We start from the raw sequence: 22,080 nt of genomic DNA on the forward strand, positions 1-22,080 counted from the left end.
CGGGTCGGCTGCAGAGAGGGGACCCGCCGGGTCGGCTGCAGGGAGGGGACCCGCCGGGTCGGCTGCAGGGAGGGGACCCGCCGGGTCGGCTGCAGGGAGGGGACCCGCCGGGTCGGCTGCAGCGGTTTCAGGAGATTCCTCCAGAAGCATCCTGATCAGCACCGGCTGCTCCTCTCTGCAGGTTCTGTACCCCGACGGCCAGAGTCACGTGATCCATCCTAAACCCGGAGACTTCAGGAAGCCCGGACCCGACCGGCACCGGCTCATCACACAGGTGTACCTCTCCCACACCGCCTGGACCGGTCAGTAACAAACACCCGTCTTCACCTTCCTGCAGCGCCTGTGGTCGTCGTGACATTTAAATAATATCTATATAGAAAAGAAATCAAACATGTAATAGTTGAAATATGGAATAAAGCAACCGCGCGTCGAGCTTCAGGAGCAGCTGGTTGAAGGCCGAAGTTAAAGAGATTTCATGAACTCTCCTCCCTGACATCTGCAGGAAGTTCCTCCCGTATGCGAGGAGGAGGCGGAGCTTAAAGTGTCCTCTCTCCTCTGGGGTCGGCTGAACGCTCGCAGCTGCAGAGTTTTGTTACTTTAATCTTTGGGAGGCCAAAAATTAAAAAAAAAGTAGAAATGAAGTCATGAATCAGCTTTTGATCACTTTGTGAATGTGGGCCTTAAAAACTTAAACCCGAGTCTAAGATCACACCCACACTTTGATTTGATCCACCGAGTTACTTCCTTTTTTATTTCCTCCTTTCTCTCTTTCTCTCTTTCTCTCTCTCTCTACCTCAGAGCCCTCTCAGATCGAAGTGCGCCTCCTGCTGGCCTACAGCTCCTCCTCCACCTTCCTCTCCTCGGCCTCCAGGCCCGGGTGGAGCGACGGCGTCGACGGCCTCCCGCCACCGGAGGCCGCCGTCGAGGGGACGATTCCGTTCAGCAAACCCGTGAAGGTGTACATCATGCCCAAACCGGCCCGACGCTGACGGCAGCCTCGACGCACCAGAGACGCCAGGCTCGAACTCTTGTTGTTGTTTTGTTGTTTTGTTTGTTTTTCCGGATCAGGACTGAAGAAAGACGTTCGCTCATCGAACAGAATTTCGATGTTTGTGGGCGAATTCTTTTTGTATTCTGACGCTGTTTGTCATGAAGATAAAACTCTTGTGATGGAGATTCATTCTTTTACTTTTATTTTTATTTTTGTGTAGTGAAACAATCAGAAATACAGTTTCACCACGTTGGAAAAGAACAAACTACTTTCGCTTTTTTTAATTTATTTTTTTTACCTTTTATTAACTTCTTTTTCTGGTCAGACGACAGTTTAAAGTCGGCAGACGTCATTTTAAACATTTCTGGAGTCTAGAAAACACAAACCGCAAGATTCAAAGCATTTTACAAAAAAAACAACTAATGTTCACGAACTTTCAGGAAAAAGTTCCTTTTAACAACAAATTCACAAAAGAACAACAAATACAGTCCTATCGTTTAAAACCAAACCACATCACAAACATACTGACACGTGCATGTGTCTCGAGTTCTGTAATAATAATACATCAAATTAAACATGATTAAAATGAATAATAATGTCATTAATAATCATAACTGATATTTTTTATTTTTATATTACCGTTCATAATCAGTTTTTCCTCAATTTAATGTTTAATATATAAAATAAAGGAGTCAACTTTTTTGGAGGAGTTGAATATATAAACTTCAAGTAACACAACTACGTTCAATATTTGATTTTTTTTTTGTTTGTTTTTGTTTTCTTGAAATTCCCCAAATTAATATTAAAATGAGATGGAGGTAAAAAATAAAATATTGCTTGCTCATCAAACCAAATAAGGCAACTAGTGGACAAAAAATACATAAAAATGATAGTAAATAAAAATGCATAACGTCCTCCTCGTCAGCATTAATCGGCACACGTCATCATCTCCGCTTTGTTTAGTTTTACTCGTCGGTAATGTCTTAAAGAAGATTTAGTAAAACTAAATATTAGTAACACGGGAGGATAGAAGTTTAATGAACTGATCATAAATCAGCTCGAAGTCGTCCAGTCGTCTGTGTTTTGTTGCTACGTAACATTTTGGAGGGAAATATATTTTTTTATTTTTTAAAAGTTTAGTTAAATTAACGTAAATGGTGAAATTAGTCCTTATAACTTATAACTTAACATGTTGAGTTGAATGACCAGCTGGTTTTTACAGGAAATCTCAAATGCAAATAATTAATCTCTTAAGTGTATTCAACTTTAATAGTTTATTAATTCATAATTGAATCCCTTAAATTTCTGAAGTGTAATCACTTGCCTCGTTATTAGGTACAATTAACTTATCCGGGTTTACAGTGTACTTTAAACTCTCCCACTGAGCCTGAAAAGATGGAGCCTGGATGTGGAAAATGATTTCAACAGCACATTTTATGATTGAAAGTTTAAACATGTTTTTTTGTTGTTGTTTATTAAAGTTGTAAACGGGACATATTTAGATTCTGGAAGATGTTGGAAGTCTATATTTTAGTTCTCACCTTTTTTATGTATTCATTGAACTTAGAGAACCGTGGAGATAAAAGCTCCTCAAAGGTCCTAAAAGGTCCTAAAAGCTGCGTATGTTTCCAGAACAGACCATCTGTGACTGGAATATAGAAACAAGGACGACATCAGCCTTTCAAAATAAGAGCTTTAGATGCTGTTTAATTCATGTTCATTCAACACATAGACCTGCTGGATGAAACCAACAAAGAGACGTCTCTGACAACTGGACGTGTGGAGAAAACTCATTTAACATCCAGTAATATGGAATCACTTCCTTTGATCACAAACATTTAATCATCATTTTAATGTGAAGAACACATTTGATGAGGAGCAGGAGGGCGGAGATTGTCTGACAGTAAATGAGGAGTTATTTTAGTTAATAAAGTGAGTTTTGCTTGAAAAGATTTACTTTATGTCGTTAATACTTTCAGCTCAGATTCTGATGTCATTTTTTGCAGAAAAATCATGTGAATTAAAAAAATCACAAGCTCCCGCAAAATGTTGCAGAGTTTGGCAGAATTTGTCGTAATAATTTCCTGGTGACTTCTCAGGAGGAAGTTAACTTGCCTTTTTTTGATGTTATTTGCGTTTGTGTTGAACGGCGTTGATAAAAACGACGTCACAACGTGAGATGGAAACAGGCTTTTTTTATCACACCGGTAGAACTTTGCGATATTCGCAGCACGATTACGTTTCCTGTTTTGGGTTTCAACATTTCATTCAGGGTGGAAAACAAAACCCCCAAAAAATCACAGCACATTTAAAGATCAACGAGAGTCCCTGATTGGGAGCTCTGCTGATGATGTCATCCTTCCAATAAAATCACACAACAACACGTCGTTACAGTTACACGTAGAAATTCACATTTTAAAATTTGTACAACACGCGGTTGTAAACGCACAGAAGTCTGTTCATAAAGTATATTTAATAAAATAAGAAAAATGAAAAAAGCTGATCATAAATTCTAACATGATGAACGACAGAACCTTGTTTGTGACGGAGGGGTTGTTGTTGTTGTTGTTGTTGTTGTTGTCGGTATCAAACCAGGAGACCAAGACAGGAAAACTAACTTTCATTGTTGCTGTAATCTCCATCAACCGCATAAATAAAACAAACAATAATATTAATAATTCAGAGATTTAAATACTCAGCAGGTGATCAGTCGTTAGATTGTTGTCCCGGTTCTGAAAGGTGGACCTTTAATCTCTAGTTGAACTGTTGAAGGTTTCCATGATCACAGATTCTCAGTAGAACCATGTTTTTGTTTCCTGTTGGGAGGGAAAGTAATCTGATTACTGAGCACCTGCTCGGGGACAGAACCGTAACCGGGTCGGATGTAGAGAGAGTGTGTGTGTGTGTGTGTGTGTGTGTGTGTGTGTGTGTGTGTGCTTCTGTTACACATGGCTGGGATCATATGTTTCATCACATCACAAACATACAGACGTTTTAAAAAGAACACGTCATCGTCGTGACGACGGCTCTCATGCTTCCGCCGCAGACCTGATCTGAACCGGCTCCGGTGTGTTCAGCGTCTACGAGGTGCAGATCTGGACCCGCGGTCGGGGTCCGACCAGGACTGAGACCGGGGGTTTGTAAAAGAACCAGGATTGAAGGGTTCTGGCAGTGTAGTCGGGTCTCAGCGGTCCAGATGTGTTGAGCTCATTAGATTCTGAACACCGGGAAGAAGATCCGGACGAACCGGATCAGATCAGGTCTGGGTTCTAAAGTGTCTTTGTTTCCAGTGTAAACCCGGTTTGCGGTGTCCATGGCAACTGGAGCGTTTCCATTTACTCCGACACCGTGACCCGGAACGTGACCCGACCCAGGTATTTGTCCCGGTCGTCGTTGTTACGAAGGTCCGAACCTTCGACTTTACACTCCACCGTCTGCTCCACGTTGTAGTCGTCTTTAGTCAGCAACAACTTCACCGCAACCAGCGGCTGCACGTAGTCCGCCTGTAACAGACACACAACCAGAGACACACAATCAGGTAACAGACACACAACCAGAGACACACAATCAGGTAACAGACACACAACCAGAGACACACAACCAGAGACACACAATCAGGTAACAGACACACAACCAGAGACACACAATCAGGTAACACACAAATACACTGTTCTATTCCCAGTTCCAGTCCCGTCCCTCCAGTTCCGTCCCTCCAGTCCCGTCCCTCCAGTTCCGTCCCTCCAGTTCCGTCCTCCAGTTCCGTCCCTCCAGTCCCGTCCCTCCAGTCCCGTCCTCCAGTTCCGTCCCTCCAGTTCCGTCCCTCCAGTCCCGTCCCTCCAGTTCCGTCGTCCATCCCCCCCCCCCCCCCCCCCCCCCCCCCCCCCCCCCCCCCCCCCCCCCCCCCCCCCCCCCCCCCCCCCCCCCCCCCCCCCCCCCCCCCCCCCCCCCCCCCCCCCCCCCCCCCCCCCCCCCCCCCCCCCCCCCCCCCCCCCCCCCCCCCCCCCCCCCCCCCCCCCCCCCCCCCCCCCCCCCCCCCCCCCCCCCCCCCCCCCCCCCCCCCCCCCCCCCCCCCCCCCCCCCCCCCCCCCCCCCCCCCCCCCCCCCCCCCCCCCCCCCCCCCCCCCCCCCCCCCCCCCCCCCCCCCCCCCCCCCCCCCCCCCCCCCCCCCCCCCCCCCCCCCCCCCCCCCCCCCCCCCCCCCCCCCCCCCCCCCCCCCCCCCCCCCCCCCCCCCCCCATCCCTCCAGTCCCGTCCCTCCAGTTCCATCATCCAGTTCCATCCCTCCAGTTCCATCCCTCCAGTCCCGTCCCTCCAGTCCCGTCCCTCCAGTTCCGTCCCTCCAGTCCCGTCCCTCCAGTTCCGTCGTCCAGTTCCATCCCTCCAGTCCCGTCCCTCCAGTTCCATCCCTCCAGTTCCATCCCTCCAGTTCCATCATCCAGTTCCATCCCTCCAGTCCCGTCCCTCCAGTCTCCAGTTCCATCCCTCCAGTCCCGTCCCTCCAGTTCCATCCCTCCAGTTCCGTCGTCCAGTTCCATCCCTCCAGTTCCGTCCCTCCAGTTCCATCCCTCCAGTTCCATCCCTCCAGTTCCATCCCTCCAGTTCCATCATCCAGTTTCATCCCTCCAGTTCCATCATCCAGTTTCATCCCTCCAGTTCCGTCCCTCCAGTTCCGTCCCTCCAGTTCCGTCGTCCAGTTCCATCCCTCCAGTTCCGTCCCTCCAGTTCTGTCCCTCCAGTTCCGTCGTCCAGTTCCATCCCTCCAGTTCCGTCCCTCCAGTTCCGTCCCTCCAGTTCCGTCCCTCTAGTTCCGTCATCCAGTTCCATCCCTCCAGTTCCGTCCCTCCAGTTCCGTCCTCCAGTTCCGTCCCTCCAGTCCCGTCCCTCCAATTCCGTCCCTCCAGTTCCGTCCTCCAGTTCCGTCCCCCCAGTTCCGTCCCTCTAGTTCCATCCCTCCAGTTCCGTCCCTCCAGTTCCGTCCTCCAGTTCCGTCCTCCAGTTCCGTCGTCCAGTCCCGTCCCTCCAGTCCTGTCCCTCCAGTCCCGTCCCTCCAGTTCCGTCCTCCCCCGACACATCATCAGAGGCAGGTTGATGGTCTGGACCTGATGTCCTCAGTATAATTCTAGTCCTTGCCAATAAATACATTTTAAATAACGTCACTTGGAATAAAAAGAGAGACGTCCTGTGATGACGTCGTCAGTCAACAGACGAAGGTTTCAAATGTCCAACTCTTCAACTGTTACTGCTTCAGTGCCTCCGAAAGGTTCCAGCAGACCTTTCTCTCTTCCACTCCGCTTCATTATCAGCACACAAAGCTGACGTCCATCTTTTTAAGAGCCAGACTGAAGGGAAGAATCCACTTTTTAAAATTTAAAGCTCGATGCAACTTCAGGCTGCCTATTTTTAGAGCAGCAACACAGTGGGAGAGACAAAAGAGACAAAAGGGACAAAAGGGACCAAACAAAGGAAAAATAAACTGGAATAACTGAAAAAAAAACCTATTCACCATCCTCAGGCTGATTTTTGTCCTCAGAGCTTTTTTTTTTACGGTAAATCTCTAAACTTTCACGACTTCTAAAGACAGAATCAATGAACATGTTCAGCTGTGACGTTCTCGGCTCCTCGTCGATCTTCATTCACTTTTTCTGAGAAGCGAAGGATCCACGTGGACGTCCAGCTCCGCCTCCGTCACAAACCTGTTTTCACTTCACGAGAAGTCGACATCGTCTTTAAAATCTCGAACCGACCGACCGCTCTGAATTATTGACAGGAGAACGTGGTGAGAACCACATCTTCAACAATCGCACCACAAAAACACTGTTTTCTTTTTTTTCTTTTTTTATTCGAGCTGAAGTCGTTTAATGTCGAAGATGAAAATCAAATTAAGAAATATTGAGCGTCTCGGTCTTCGACCGCGTCGCTGCCGTGCTAACGATGACGTTAAAACACCCTCCGGTGCAACACTGTGATTATACAAGTACAACTAAATAAAACACGTCATCTACATGTGTTCATATCGTGAAAATATAAAATACTGGTCTCCGTTTCCATGGCAACACATGGGATACGACTAACAACTGGAAAACAATCTGTCGCGTCAGTCGACTCTTATGTAACATGTAATGTTTACTACTCCAGGAAGTAGTCCGACCCTTAGCAACCACCCTAGCAACAGAGAGGACTTCTAGTCTCCAAATGAATAAATACAGAAAATATAAACACTAAACTCCGACTTCACCAAATGGGTCATTTAATAGACCTACAACAAGTAGAAACTACACTCTATTACATATTAGATGAAATTCTATCGTAACTATTTTCCCATTGAGGAGGCGGAGTGATGTTTCTAGTGATGAGCAGGATGTGATGTCATGATGATTTGTTCCAGATGTTCAGTTGACCAATCAGATCTCTGGGGGCGGAGCTACTTGGTGTACAACGTGAAATAAAGACGGAAGACGTGAAACAGGAATGAAGTTCTTCGTGTTTTCGTCTTCGTGACTGTTTTTTTTTTACTCACGTGAACGTTCTTGCCGTAGTACGGGAAAAACATTTTATCCAGACGACCTTCGGCGGGGAAGTACTGCATCTGTAGGGGGCGCTACGGCACAAACAGCTGTTATTAGAGAGCTTCCTACCGACTGGTCAACACACACACAAGGTGCATTGTGGGATAGCTGTAAGGTGTGTGTGTGTGTGTGTGTGTGGTGTGTGTGTGTGTGTGTGTGTGTGTGTGTGGTGTGTGTGTGTGTGTGTGTGTGTGTGTGTGTGTGTGTGTGTGTGTGTGTGTGTGTGTGTGTGTGTGTGTGTGTGTGTGTGTGTGTGTGTGTGTGTGTGTGTGTGTGTGTGTGTGTGTGTGTGTGTGTGTGTGTTACCTTGGCGGTACAGTTGATGTAAGGATCTCCTTTTGGTTTCAGACCGATGACCTGCGGACCGACAGCTTCAGATTACTCACAAGAAGTCACCTGCTTCAGGTACGTTCACCTGCAGGTAACCATGACTACAGAGTGAGGCACACTATGTTCCCAGCTGACCAATGAAAAGGAAGAGTCACATGCCAGCATCCTGCTCTTCACCCGCTTCATTCAAATACATCTTTTAATGAAGATTCCTGGAAAGGTTGAAACTGAGCTCCGTTCTGGCGTGTTCTTACTGACCCGGTTCATCTTGATGATGATGCAGGGTCTCCCGTCCTGGTACCCGAAGCTGGTGTCGGGCAGCCCGGAGCACTGACGCAGGATGCTGCGTTTAAACTGACACACCTTCTTGACGGGCTCGTCGTCCTGCTCGGTGTATTCACCCACCAGACACAAGTCGTTCTGCTCCTGGATGCTGTCGTTGTACCCTGAAAACAAACCCAACGGGACAAACCGCCGGTTTTTAAATCCGGCTGTCCGGACGAGCCTTCGCCTAAAGTCAGCTGGGTTAGGCTCCGCCCCCCTGTGTGAGCCGGTGTAGATAAAGGATGGATGTCTGACTCATTGCACTTTTATTGTGAAGGTCACAGTGTTCCAAATTGAAGGTCGGAGCTACTCACGCTGCAGGACGTCGTGCAGCTGCTGGACGTACTGGTCGTAGTTGGTCGGGTTGGTGCGGTTGTAGGAGATATCGGCGGCGTGAGGACGAATCACCAAACCTGCAACAGAAACACGGCAGCGCTCGTCACGATGTAACACGACACGGCGACGAACCCGCTGGTGTGTGACGAACGGGAAGTGCAGTGAAAGGGGGCGGAGTCACCTGGACTGGCCACTCGGTCCTGATGCCGAGGGACGTTGTCGTCGAGCGTCTGTAACATCACCCACATGGTGAGAGTGAACATCCCCGCCAGGAAACCGTAAAACACCAGATAGAAGAGCAGGATGAGACCTGAGGGAAACAACCGCACTACGCTCACACAAAAATATTCTTTTAAGGAAGAAATATACATTTATACACACACACACACACACACACACACACACACACACACACACACACACACACACACACACACACACACACACACACACACACACACACACACACACACACACACACACACACACACACACACACACACACACACACACACACACACACACACACACACACACACACACACACACACACACACACACACACACACACACACACACACACACATTTCTAACACACACACACACACACACACACACACACACACACACACACACACACACACACACACACACACACACACACACACACACACACACACACACACACACACACACACACACACACACACACACACACACACACACACACACACACACACACACACACACACACACACACACACACACACACACACACACACACACACACACACACACACACACACACACACACACACACACACACACACACACACACACACACACACACACACACACACACACACACACACACACACACACATTTCTAACACACACACACACATTTCTAACACACACACACATTTCTAACACACACTTACTGATTTGAATTCCATCATTACGTTCCATCCTGATCTGCATCTAACAGTTTTGGATGTCATATCGCCATGGAAACCCAATCTCAGCACCAATGGGATGTCGGGGTTAACAGGGACACTGAATAGAACTGAGCCACCAATCATGCACCTGTCAATCATACACCTGTCAATCAAAAACCTGTCAATCATACACCTGTGCTTTCCCTACAAGACAACTCAAAGCAGAGACACACCTGTACCTGTCTAACAGTCCCTCAGACACACCTGTACCTGTCTAACAGTCCCTCAGACACACCTGTACCTGTCTAACAGTCCCTCAGAGACACCTGTACCTGTCTAACAGTCCCTCAGACACACCTGTACCTGTCTAACAGTCCCTCAGAGACACCTGTACCTGTCTAACAGTCCCTCAGACACACCTGTACCTGTCTAACAGTCCCTCAGACACACCTGTACCTGTCTAACAGTCCCTCAGACACACCTGTACCTGTCTAACAGTCCCTCAGACACACCTGTACCTGTCTAACAGTCCCTCAGAGACACACCTGTACCTGTCTAACAGTCCCTCAGAGACACACCTGTACCTGTCTAACAGTCCCTCAGAGACACCTGTACCTGTCTAACAGTCCCTCAGAGACACACCTGTACCTGTCTAACAGTCCCTCAGACACACCTGTACCTGTCTAACAGTCCCTCAGAGACACACCTGTACCTGTCTAACAGTCCCTCAGACACACCTGTACCTGTCTAACAGTCCCTCAGAGACACACCTGTACCTGTCTAACAGTCCCTCAGACACACCTGTACCTGTCTAACAGTCCCTCAGAGACACCTGTACCTGTCTAACAGTCCCTCAGAGACACACCTGTACCTGTCTAACAGTCCCTCAGACACACCTGTACCTGTCTAACAGTCCCTCAGAGACACACCTGTACCTGTCTAACAGTCCCTCAGACACACCTGTACCTGTCTAACAGTCCCTCAGAGACACCTGTACCTGTCTAACAGTCCCTCAGACACACCTGTACCTGTCTAACAGTCCCTCAGAGACACCTGTACCTGTCTAACCTTCCTTCAGAGAGACAGACTAATTATAGTAACCATCTGTAGGGAGACATGTTTGAGACCGTCAGACATCTTGTTGTCCTGCAGTCTCAGACCTGCAGCACACTTTACATAATTAAATATGAACTCCTTGATCGGCTCGGCTCGGCTCGGCTCGGCCATGCCAGCAGCACGAGAAGCTCCTGAGAGTTTAGGGCCGCTCCACACCGGGCCGGGTCAGAGCGGGGCGGACCGGGCCGGGCCGGGCCGGGTCAGAGTGTTCTCTCTGTCTTACCCCAGCTGCTGGCTGTTCGGCCCAGGATCTCTCCGGTCCTCGGGTTGTAGAAAAAATCCTTCCAGGACTCCTTCTCCTCCCCCTCCTTCTTCTCCTCCTTCTTTTCTTCCTTCTTCTCCTCGTTCACCTCCTCTTTCGTCTCCTCCTTTTTCTCCTCTTTGGTCTCCTCCTTTTTCTCTTCTTTTTCCTCCGCCATCACCTCCTCCTCCCCCGCCGCATCCTCCTCGCCCTGCTCCGGTTTCTGGTCCTGGTTCTGGTCCTGGCTCTGGTCCTGGTTCTGGTCCTGCGGGCTGGACGACATGCTGGTACGGCGGGTCGTGTCGGACTAAATCAGAGGCGGGTTAATCAACGCGGAGCGCGAACAGCTGGGTTAAACCGATCCGGCAGATTTGTGAGCGGATCCCGGTCTCTGGCTGCACACACACACACACACACACACACACACACACACACACACACACACACACACACACACACACACACACACACACACACACACACACACACACACACACACACACACACACACACACACACACACACACACACACATTTGCCCCCACACACGGACTACTGCAGAACGACACGCATGCGCAGCACGGAGCCCCGAGGGTGAGGGGCTGGGGGTCTACCGTGATGATGGTGAGCTGCACTGTGCTGAATAAAAATCCGGTCATCATCCTGAGATATATTACATAGAATATTACATATTCATTTATATGATCAGATATTAGATATTGATTTACTATCTGAGATCAGACATCAATTTCATGTTTGTTCCACATGATGCCCCTGTATATAATACAACATTTTATTTATTTATTTTTATTTTATACACTTTATTAATCCCCGAGGGGAAATTTCTTTACTACAGCAGGGGGGCTCTCATATGATTCAATAGAATACAATAGAATAGAATTCAATATAATATAATATAATATAATATAATATAATATAATATAATATAATATAATATAATATAATATAAATAATAATATAATATAATATGATTTAATATAATATAACATAACATAATATAATATAGTAGGATTTAAAACGATATAATATATTATGTAATATCATATATAATTGAATATACTATGATACAATAATACAATAGAGTAGAATAATATGATTTAGCCTACTATAACATTATATAATGTAGTATAATATTTGATATAAAGTAATATACTATAATGTAATATAGCCTAATATATAATATAGTACAATAATATAATGTAATATGATATTATATAGTAATATAATATATAATTTAATATACTATGATATAATATGAGATAGTAATATAACAAAATGTAATACATGATATGATATAGTAATATAATAATATATCAAATATAATGTAAAATAATATAATAACATTGATCATCAGGAGTTATGATGGTTTTAAGATGAGCACTTCTACTGTAGCCGATATTTGTACATAAAACAGAGTCCTTCATCAACAAACAAAAATAAACACAAAGACAGAATCAAAGAATAAACAGCTACTCTGAAATAATTTCACACCAAACTGAATCTGAAATTATATAATCACACCAGAGCTGACGCCGTGTCACATGACCACAGCAACAGAAAGTCATTGGACGATGTCGCGTTGATGTCACACACATACAAGGAGGAAGGGAGGCATGAGAGGTGGAGGAGGGGGAGGAAACAAGGAGGGAGGGAAGGAGAGGAAAGAAGGAGAGACGAAACAAGGAGGAAGGAAAGGAGAGGAAAGAAGAAGGGAGAAAAGAAGGAGGGAGGACACAAAGAGAGGAAACAAGGAGGAAGGAAAGGAGAGGAAAGAAGGAGAGACGAAACAAGGAGGAAGGAAAGGAGAGGAAAGAAGAAGGGAGAAAAGAAGGAGGGAGGACACAAAGAGAGGAAACAAGGAGGAAGGAAAGGAGAGGAAAGAAGAATGGGGGGAAGAAGGAGAGACGAAACAAGGAGGAAGGAAAGGAGAAGAAAGAAGGCGATAGGAACCAAGGAGGTAGGAGACATCAGGCTGGTCTTTATTCATAGTGTACTGCAGTAATTAAACGTCTCCCTCTAAACTCTCCTCACTCAACTATCGAAGTCTTTATTTTTGAAACAGGACCATCAGAGATCTTCAGTCTGGATGGGGGGGGGGGGACCTCCGCCCTTCATTAAAACAGGAACAGGTCAGAGATCAAAGTTACACCACCCACTGATCGTTCATAACCGCACCGTTTCAAATTTAAAGGTTCTTCTAGAACCGGATCCATTTAACTGAATGTGGCTTCAGTGTGTGTGTGTGTGTGTGTGTGTGTGTGTGTGTGTGTGTGTGTGTGTGTGTGTGTGTGTGTGTGTGTGTGTGTGTGTGTGTGTGTGTGTGTTAAAAACGAGTCTCTCCCTCCCTCCCTCCTCCTCCTCCTCCGTCAGCAGCAGGGGGAGGAGTCAGCAGGGTGAGGATGCTGTCAGGTTGCCGTGGTTTCAGCCTCTCGTTTTCTTGTGGCGACCGTCGTCGGGGGGGATGTGTGTGTGTGTGCGGCTGAAGGGTGTGTGTGTGTTTGTTTGTTTGTGTGTGTGTGTGTGTGTGTGTGTGTGAGAGAGAGAGCTGTGGTTATTTCCAGCTGTGAGGATACATGACGGGAGGACGGAGGGACGGCGGGAAGGAGCAGACGAGGAGGATGGAGGGAAGGAGGTGTCGGAGGGTGGAAGTGGATTAACATCATCGCTGCAGACCGAAAAAATCACGAGTCATCGTTTCCCCTCGGAGCGATCTGCAAGGACGACGGGAAGCTTCATCGCTCCATCTTTGTTTGAGCACAGGGAGGACTGGAGGAGGCGAGGAAGGAGAAAGTGAAGGAGACGCTGAAGGAGACGCTGAAGGAGACGCTGAAGGATGGAGCGGGTTTGAGTCTTCGCAGATCGTCGGGTAAGCGTCGTGTTTCTCTTCTCTCCTTTCACGCCTTTTTGGTTTCCTCTCCGACGGCCGTGAGACGTTGGCGTCCTTCCGGGCCGCCGGTGTCCTTCACTCACGTCGTTTTAAACACACCGGAGCTCCTTCACACCCTGTTGGTGGTTTTAGAACAGCGACAGCAGGAAACAGCAGCCGTTCACGCTTCCACACGGCCGCCATCTTGGATCAAAGTTCCACAGTCAAAGGAAAAACTTCCTCTACTAGAAAACTACGCTCTTATTTTGAAAGAGTTGTCTGGAAACGACAACAACAACAAAAATGATGGAACGCAGCTGAAATGTTTTTTAGGAAGATCAAAGTTCAAACAGGAAGTTGTTCTGGTGTATGATGCACTCCAGCATGGCTCATCCAACCAGAACCAGAACCAGAACTAGAACCAGAACCAGAACCAGAACCAGGACACTCGTGGTTTCTGTGATGATCTGAAGAAAGGAGCTTCTTCTTCTTCTTCTTCTTCTTCTTCTTCTTCTTGCTGTCATCCTGTCGAACACAAACGGACCTCTGAAGTTTTTCAGTTGATCAGGAGACTGAAAACTTCAGAGATTCAAACTGACAGGTTCTGTTTTTACATCCAACCTGCAGTTATAAATATATTTATAAATACATAAATATATAAATAACTTTAGTCTCACAGAGACGAGTAATTATAACATGTTTAAAGTTAGACGACAGGGGTGTGTCCTCCTCTCCTTGTTTCCTCTCTTGTTTCCTCACCTTGTTTCCTCTCTTGTTTCCTCTCTTGTTTCCTCTCCTTGTTTCCTCTCTTGTTTCCTCTACTTGTTTCCTCTCGTTCTTTTCTCTCCTTGTTTCCTCTCTTGTTTCCTGTCTTGTTTCCTCTCCTTGTTTCCTCTCTTGTTTCCTCTTTGTGTTTCCTCTCCTTGTTTCCTCTCTTGTTTCCTCTCTTGTTTCCTCTTCGTGTTTCCTCTCCTTGTTTCCTCTCTTGTTTCCTCTTCGTGTTTGCTCACCTTATTTCCTCTCCTCGTTTCCTCTCTTGTTTCCTCTCCTTGTTTCCTCTCTTGTTTCCTGTCTTGTTTCCTCTCCTTGTTTCCTCTCTTGTTTCCTCTTTGTGTTTTCTCACCTTGTTTCCTCTCCTCGTTTCCTCTACTTGTTTCCTCCCCTTCTTTTCTCTCCTTGTTTCCTCTCTTGTTTCCTATTCGTGTTTCCTCTCCTTGTTTCCTCTCTTGTTCCTCTCTTGTTTCCTCTTTGTGTTTCCTCTCCTTGTTTCCTCTCTTGTTCCTCTCTTGTTTCCTCTCCTTGTTTCCGCTCTTGCTTCCTCTCTTGTTTCCTCTCTTGTTTCCTCTCCTTGTTTCCTCTCCTTGTTTCCTCTCCTCGTTTCCTCTCTTGTTTCCTCTCTTGTTTCCTCTTCGTGTTTGCTCACCTTGTTTCCTCTCCTCGTTTCCTCTCTTGTTTCCTCTCCTTGTTTCCTCTCTTTTTTTTCTTTCTTGTTTCGAGCGGGTTACCTCTATGCTATCCTTCTTGGAGTCAGTGGGTCAGATCCTGGAAAGGACAACGACAGAAACACCTACAAGGACCGCCAGGCTGATCCGAACCCGAGTGGTGTTTTGTTGTCGGTCGTCGGTGCTGGTCGCAGATTGGCCATAACAAAAACCAAACAGGTAGTGAGGGTGAACCGGAAGGTCTGGCAGAACTTTGTCCAGGAGGTCCAGGAGGACAGTGGAAGGTACCTGATCAGCGCTGCTCCTGTGGGAGTGGGAGGACGTGTGTCGGGGGGGCTGAGGTACCAGCGGGACCTCCAGATGACGAGGTCCATCTGGATGAAACATATCTGAATCCGGGCTTCATGTCGCCCTCCTTCTCTCCTCTCCTTCTTCCTCACGCTTGTACAGGAAGCATTACATCATGCTCCTCTGAGGGATGCTGTTGTTGCTAGGTTACCACCGGCTGACTCCCTGTTCCAATTTTAGAAGGATGCTGAGAGACAGAGGGGTGGGGGGAGGGGAAGGATAGAGAGATGCCGAGAAAGAACAGAGATCAATTCAAAACAATGCTTTATTAAAAACTCACTCGTCAAACAAGGACACAAAACCGAAACCTTCTGACTTTGTGACGACCGGAGAATTACAGCTCAAATCCAAAATCTGGAAACGTAAAGAGATGCGCTGAAAGCTGTGTGAGATTTTGTTTTTTAAAAGCTTCGAGTCCGACTGAGCTTCTCCTCAACAGCTGCTGGATGATGTGAAATTCATGTTGGGATAGTCTGTCCTGACAGTCGAGAGCCGGAGGGAGTGCGTGGCATCTTGGTGAACAGAGTTTAACCTAAACACTGTGACTGATGAGGCTTCACAAGAACTCAGGCTGAGAAAGAACAGGAAGCTTTCAATTCAATTCAGTTCGATTTATGTCCCAAAATAAGTCGTTTCAGGGCACTCAAAGACGTTACAGAGAGAAACCTCCAACAGAACCCAACTCAGAGCAGAGAGAGAAAAGAACAGCACGGAGAGACAATAAACTGGTGGTGGGTCAGAAACCACAAATTAATGCAAATCACGTAAACCCATATTTATTTTATAATAGACCAACATATCAAATGTTGAAATTGACAAATTTGATTGTTTTATGAAAAATAATTGTTTATTTTGAATTTCATGGTGGCAACACATCTCCAAAAAGTTGGGATGTTTACCGCTGTTTGGCATGACCTCTTGTTTTTACAACACTCTGTAAACGTTTGGGAACTGAGGAAACTGATATTTTGAAAGTGAAATGCTGTCCCACTACTAGAGAACCATGCTGTTGGAATACGTGCAGAATGTGGTTGGACGTTGTTCTGCTGAAATAAACAAGACCTTCCCTGAAAGAGACGTTGTCTGGATGGCAGCATATGTTGCTCCAAAACCTGAATATATCATTCAGCATTAATGCTTCCTTCCAGATGTTCAAGCTACCCATGCCATGTGCACTAATGCATCCTGTACCATCACAGATGCTGGCTTTAGAACTGAGCTGATAACAAGCTGGATGGTCCCTCTCCTCTTTAACCCGGAGGATGCAGCGTCCATGATTTCCAAACAGAATCTCAGATTGTGATCCATCAGACCTCAGGACAGTTGTCCACTTCACCTCAGTCCATCTTCAATGATGTCGGTCCAGAGAAGGCGGCGGTGTTTCTGGATCATGTTTCTATCTGGTTTCTTCTTTGGAGAGTTTTAACAGCATTTGTGGACGCAGCGATGAACTGTGTTCACAGACGATGGTTTTCACAAGTGTTCCTGAGCCCATGCAGTGATTTCCACTCCAGAATAGTGTGTTTTTAATGCAGTGCTGCCTGAGGGCCCGAAGATCACCATCATCCAATATTGGTTTCCAGCCTTGTCCCTTGTGTTCAGAGATTTCTCCAGATTCTCTGAATCTTTTAATGATCTTATGAACCGTAGACGATGAAATCCACTAATTCTTTGTAGTTTTACGTTGAGGAACATTATTCTTAGATTGTTGAACTATTTTCCAACAGTCTTTCAGAGTGGTGAACCTCTCCCCATCTTCACTGCTGAGAGACTCTGCCTCTCTGAAATCATCTTTTTATACCCAATCATGTTACTGATCTGTTGCCATGGTAACCTATTTAGTTGTCAGATGTTACACCAGGTATTTTTGTTTTAGCTTTACACAACTTTTTCTGTCTTGCTGCTGCTACAATAGTTCAATCACCTTGACAACAAAGAAGGTTTCCCACAAACTGTGAACAAACCTGAATCCTGACTGAAAGCTGGTCACAGATGGAGTGAACAACAGGTGAACTTCAGGTAAACATCAGGTGAACTTCAGGTAAACACACCTGTTCCTGTGTTTTGTGGTTAACAGACAACCCAGATCTTGAAAAAGATCAACCAATATCAGCTGTCATATAGCCACAGAATATCTTTAAACATAAAGTGTGAGCAGATTTACAGTCGGTATCTCTTGTCCTCCCCTCAGGTCTTCAGGGAGTCATGAAGTCGCAGGAGGAGGCGTCTTCCTTCAGGAGGTTTTTCCAGTACGTGGAGGACAGCGGACTTCGGACATACGACGGTCTGGTAATCCAGAACGCCTCCGACATCGCCAGAGAGAGCGACCGTGTACGAAACCAGACCAACTGGACCTACCTGCAGGAAAAACACCAGAAGAAGAGACGGCAGGAAGAAGCCATCAAGAGGTAGAAAATAAAACTGATGCAAAATATAACAAACAAGCTATTTGTGTCATCTTGTGAGACATCTGTGTATTTTGTAAAAGCGTTGCGTGATTGGACGACGACACTGCAGGAGAACTAACCGCGGCTTTCTATTGGTTCTGTCCCAGGATCGGTGAAGATGTCGCTATAGCAACAGATGGGGCATACTCCGGGAAACATTTCCGGATGGGCTTCATGACGATGCCGGCACCGCAGGATCGACTGCCCCCACCGAGTCAGGGCTTCACCGTCCGATCCCAGTCCCTCCACTCGGTGGGCGGAGGAGACGACGACTCCGCTCACAACCGCAAACAGCCCCCGCCCAAACCCAAGAGAGACCCCAACACCAAACTGAGCAGCAGCTCCGAGACGGTGGACGGAGGGGGCGGAGTCACCAAGAGAGACCAACAAGAGACCAAAGAAACGGCAGAACAAGCAGAAGGTGAGAACGAGGCGAATTCAAAAGTCTTTTATTCTGACGTATTTCCTCTGAGGAGAGGCGGGAGGCGGGAGATTACTCATTAGGAGTGATGGGGGGTGGAGCCTATGCCCGTTTACTGTGAGCGAAGGCCCTGTTGTCCTGCAAGGAATTATCATTCTGAAAAATGAATTCCCTATTTTGCAGCTTTAACATACTCAAATACTCAATAAACCCCCGGCGAATTGCACGTGTTGTACTTTCACGATTATCGGACCGACTTGAAATTTGGTGTGTGTAGTCTTAAGACCTTTGGCATGACAATTTATGAAAAGAATTTGTTTTCGTTGAACAGCATGTCCATGGCGGCCAATTTGAGCTTTTTCCATTTATATTATAGTTGCGCCCCCTGCTGGCAACAGGAAAGGACATTTTTCACACTTTCACGTGCTTCTTTGAGCTGGTTGATCACATCGATATAAAATTGAGTCATAATTGCTTTAAGACATTGATGATGATATATTAAGAAGTCCAGCAGCGTCGCCATGGCGATGCGCCAGAGTTTGATGTTTTGCTGTGACACAGGAAGTTATTGTTGAAGGTCAACAGATGCTTCAAACCTCACAAAACTACTTGCTGTTTGAACGAGTATTATTTTTCCCAAAAGTTTTAAGTGTAGCTGACTTCATATCTCTGTGTACCAGGAAGTACGACAGGAAGTGGTTTTAAAAGCACCGTCTGTCTGTCTGCAGCTCGATGCCTTCTCCACGCGGAGGACTGCAAGAAGATGCCTCCGCCCAAACCCAAGAGGAACCCCAACACTCAGCTCAGCACCTCCTTCGACGAGTCCTACATCCGTAACCATGGCAACAAGAAGTCTTCCTTGCGATGGGATAAGTCTTCGTCCCAAAGTCAGAGTCCGGCCTCCAGAGACACGGACGACGAGGAGCCGGTGTACATCGAGATGGTGGGAAACATCCTGCGGGAGCTGGGAGGTCAGGAGGCCGGCGAGGACGAGCAGAGCGAGTCGGTGTACGAGGAGATGAAGTACCCGATGTTGGAGGACTTCCTGCAGGACGCGCACGCCGCCATCATCGATCCCGAGGCCTGGTCGTCCCGCGGTTCGCTCTGCGACATCCCTCCGCCTTTCCCCAACCTGCTGACTCATCGCCCGCCGCTGCTCGTCTTCCCGCCTGCCCCCGCTCAGTGCTCCCCGAACTCAGACGAGTCCCCGCTCACCCCGTTAGACGTCACCCGGTTACCTGTGCTGGACAACGTCTCCTTCAGCAAGTCAGGCGGCGAACAGCCACAGGGCTCCACTCACCACCGCAAAGAGCGGGACCGGGACAGGGACCGGGACAGGGACAGGGACCGAGACCGGGACCGGGATATGCCCTCCACACACACCATTACATCCTCTGGTCGCTCGTCAGCTCCGCCTCTCCCCTCCAACCTCTACAAGTCTTCTGGCTCCGCCCACGGCGGTCACGGTTATCCTCGCAGCCAATCAGCATGTCCGTCTCCGGTCAGCATGGGTCGCTCCCTGACCCCTCTGAGCCTGAAGCGACCTCCGCCGTACGACACTCTGATGGCAGGAGGAAGTATGCCTCGCTCTTCATCTTCATCTTCATCATCCTCACACAGGGCGGGGGAGGGCGGGGCCAAACTGAGTAACTCCTCCTCCACCCACGGCTCCATGCAGAACGTGTCGATGAGGTCACAGACTCCAACGAGCCCATTGGACGAAGCCAACAACGTGTTTACATCCGGCAGACAGGTGATGAAGAGGGGGTCGGGAGGGAGGAAGAGCCGAGAGGGGGAAGGTAAGGACGATACTACACTAGTACTCTGTACTACATCACTACTGCATGGAATATAACACTGAGTGTATATTGTGTGGGTTGTTATGGTTAGTATGATGTGATGATGTAATGATATCGACTTTACACAGGTGAATGTTAATACTGTGAACTTTGAGTTATACTTACATAAAAAAAAACACAATCATCACGTTATAGATTCACTTTGCAGCTTTACAGGTTCAACCTCATGGAGCTTCCCAGGCTTTGTTCAGAGCATAAGACTTCCTAAATAGATGGATGGCTGGATGGATGGATGGATGGATGGATGGATGGATGGATGGATGGATGGATGGATGGATGGATGATTGGGTGGAGGATTTGATGGATGATTGGGTGGATGATTTTTGGTGGAGGATTGGATGGATGATTGGGTGGATGATTGGGTGGAGGATTGGGTGGAGGATTGGATGGATGATTGGGTGGAGGATTTTTGGTGGAGGATTGGATGGATGATTTGGTGGATCAATGCATGAAGCTCCTCCTCCTTTTTCAGTGTGACAGGTCAACTCTCATGATTAGAAATCTCTGAGTGTCAGTCTGAGATTCGAAGAGAAGACGGAGAGTAAAGCTTCCTGATGAAATGAAAGATGGAAGACTGCAGCTCTGTAAAGCATGATTACCACCACTTCACTTTGTCTCCATGGAGACAGTGTTGCCATGGTAATGGTTGTCTGTCAGCAGTCTGACTGAAGATCAGTTGATGAAATAAAAGGGGTTTGAATTTAATTTCCTGTTACCATCCAGGTTCTGTTTGGTGAGAAGTAACATGAGAATGTGGAAGACCTAAAGTCCAGATGTTAGTTCATCAAAGAATCCATCTGAGAACAGCTGAAAGCTTGAATCAAACTCTTCCTTTTTCTTTTACTACAATAATGTCACCATGAGGTCTTCAGGGTTTTCTTAACTTTAAAATGATGAACTGTTCTTGTTCCTGTGTTTTTGTTTGTTTAGTTTGTCCACAGAGACAAACAACTCTCGAACGATGACCTCACAAGTTTTTAGACTGCAGAGCATGATGGGACACGTGACTCTGTCCTGATCTGAGAGCTGCTTCACATGGTTTCATAATCTTTTTGCAAGTTCACCGAGCCGATCACTTTAGGTCAGGTCTTTAACTCTCATCAGAAGAAAGTCTGATTATCACAGGTTCTTTATTTTCATATTTGCTTCATATTTGTCTCTCTTCACGTTTCTTGATCTTACAGACAGATTTAGGTTGTGCATCTCCTCTTGGAAAAAGGAAAAGTTGAAATGATGTTTGATGGTGTCATCGTGTCTTCACTGTGTCCGTCTTGTTGTTGGTCTGTAGGAGACTGCAGGTCTCTGCCAAGACACAACAATAAAGACAGAGACGGACAGTCGAGTCCAGTTTCCAGCAGGATGGGACGGTCATCTGTCAGCCCCACCATGATGTTGTCAGGAGGAGGAGGAGGAGGAGGAGGTGAGTCAACAACAGGTGAACTTCAGGTGAACTACAGGTTAACTTCAGGTGAACAACAGGTGAACTTCAGGTAAACATCAGGTGAACAACAGGTGAACTTCAGGTGAACAACAGGTAAACAACAGGTGAACTTCAGGTGAACTTCAGGTAAACATCAGGTGAACAACAGGTGAACTTCAGGTAAACATCAGGTGAACAACAGGTGAACTTCAGGTGAACAACAGGTGAACAACAGGTGAACTTCAGGGAAACAACAGGTGAACAACAGGTGAACTTCAGGTGAACTTCAGGTAAACATCAGATGAACAACAGGTGAACAACAGGTGAACTTCAGATGAACATCAGGTAAACATCAGGTAAACATCAAGTGAACAATAGGTGAACAACAGGTGAACTTCAGGTAAACAACAGGTGA

The 22,080-nt window shown here is 47.0% G+C and overlaps 3 protein-coding genes and 1 long non-coding RNA gene across 5 annotated transcripts in view; 3 read left to right on the forward strand and 1 right to left on the reverse strand.

Annotated features, from left to right (window-relative positions):
• Positions 1-1,176, forward strand: part of ints4 (integrator complex subunit 4) — a 14,251-nt gene extending 13,075 nt beyond the window's left edge. The window contains exons 23-24 of one of the 2 annotated variants that reach the window (XM_069710508.1): positions 182-302; positions 799-1,176. In XM_069710508.1, coding sequence (XP_069566609.1) covers positions 182-302; positions 799-989 — 312 coding nt within the window. In that variant the 3' untranslated portion in view covers positions 990-1,176. The remainder of the gene's footprint in view (positions 1-181; positions 303-798) is intronic. The other variant, XM_069710509.1, reaches the window with a different exon arrangement.
• A 1,990-nt stretch (positions 1,177-3,166) lies between these two features.
• Positions 3,167-11,353, reverse strand: LOC138627899 (sodium/potassium-transporting ATPase subunit beta-3-like). Its single transcript, XM_069710550.1, has 7 exons — positions 10,824-11,353; positions 8,728-8,856; positions 8,525-8,623; positions 8,145-8,332; positions 7,863-7,913; positions 7,508-7,588; positions 3,167-4,494 (listed from the first exon to the last, which is right to left on the reverse strand). The coding sequence occupies exons 1-7, from the start codon at positions 11,122-11,124 to the stop codon at positions 4,327-4,329; spliced, it is 1,017 nt and encodes a 338-aa protein (XP_069566651.1). The 5' UTR covers positions 11,125-11,353; the 3' UTR covers positions 3,167-4,326.
• On the forward strand, positions 5,343-5,754 carry LOC138627901 (uncharacterized). The gene is made up of 3 exons (XR_011311422.1): positions 5,343-5,373; positions 5,493-5,532; positions 5,658-5,754. It is a non-coding gene; the product is annotated as an uncharacterized lncRNA (long non-coding RNA).
• A 1,871-nt stretch (positions 11,354-13,224) lies between the features above and the next one.
• On the forward strand, positions 13,225-21,739 carry nyap2a (neuronal tyrosine-phosphorylated phosphoinositide-3-kinase adaptor 2a). Its single transcript, XM_069710481.1, has 6 exons — positions 13,225-13,728; positions 17,434-17,559; positions 17,710-17,926; positions 18,073-18,386; positions 19,115-20,185; positions 21,534-21,739. The coding sequence occupies exons 3-6, from the start codon at positions 17,724-17,726 to the stop codon at positions 21,737-21,739; spliced, it is 1,794 nt and encodes a 597-aa protein (XP_069566582.1). The 5' UTR covers positions 13,225-13,728; positions 17,434-17,559; positions 17,710-17,723.
• Positions 21,740-22,080: the final 341 nt, after the last annotated feature.

Source organism: Brachyistius frenatus, unplaced genomic scaffold, assembly GCF_029030835.1.
Source record: "Brachyistius frenatus isolate BFR_SWC_R1_liver_20210118 unplaced genomic scaffold, ASM2903083v1 Contig_92, whole genome shotgun sequence".
In the NCBI taxonomy this organism is placed as follows: Eukaryota; Metazoa; Chordata; class Actinopteri; family Embiotocidae; genus Brachyistius; species Brachyistius frenatus.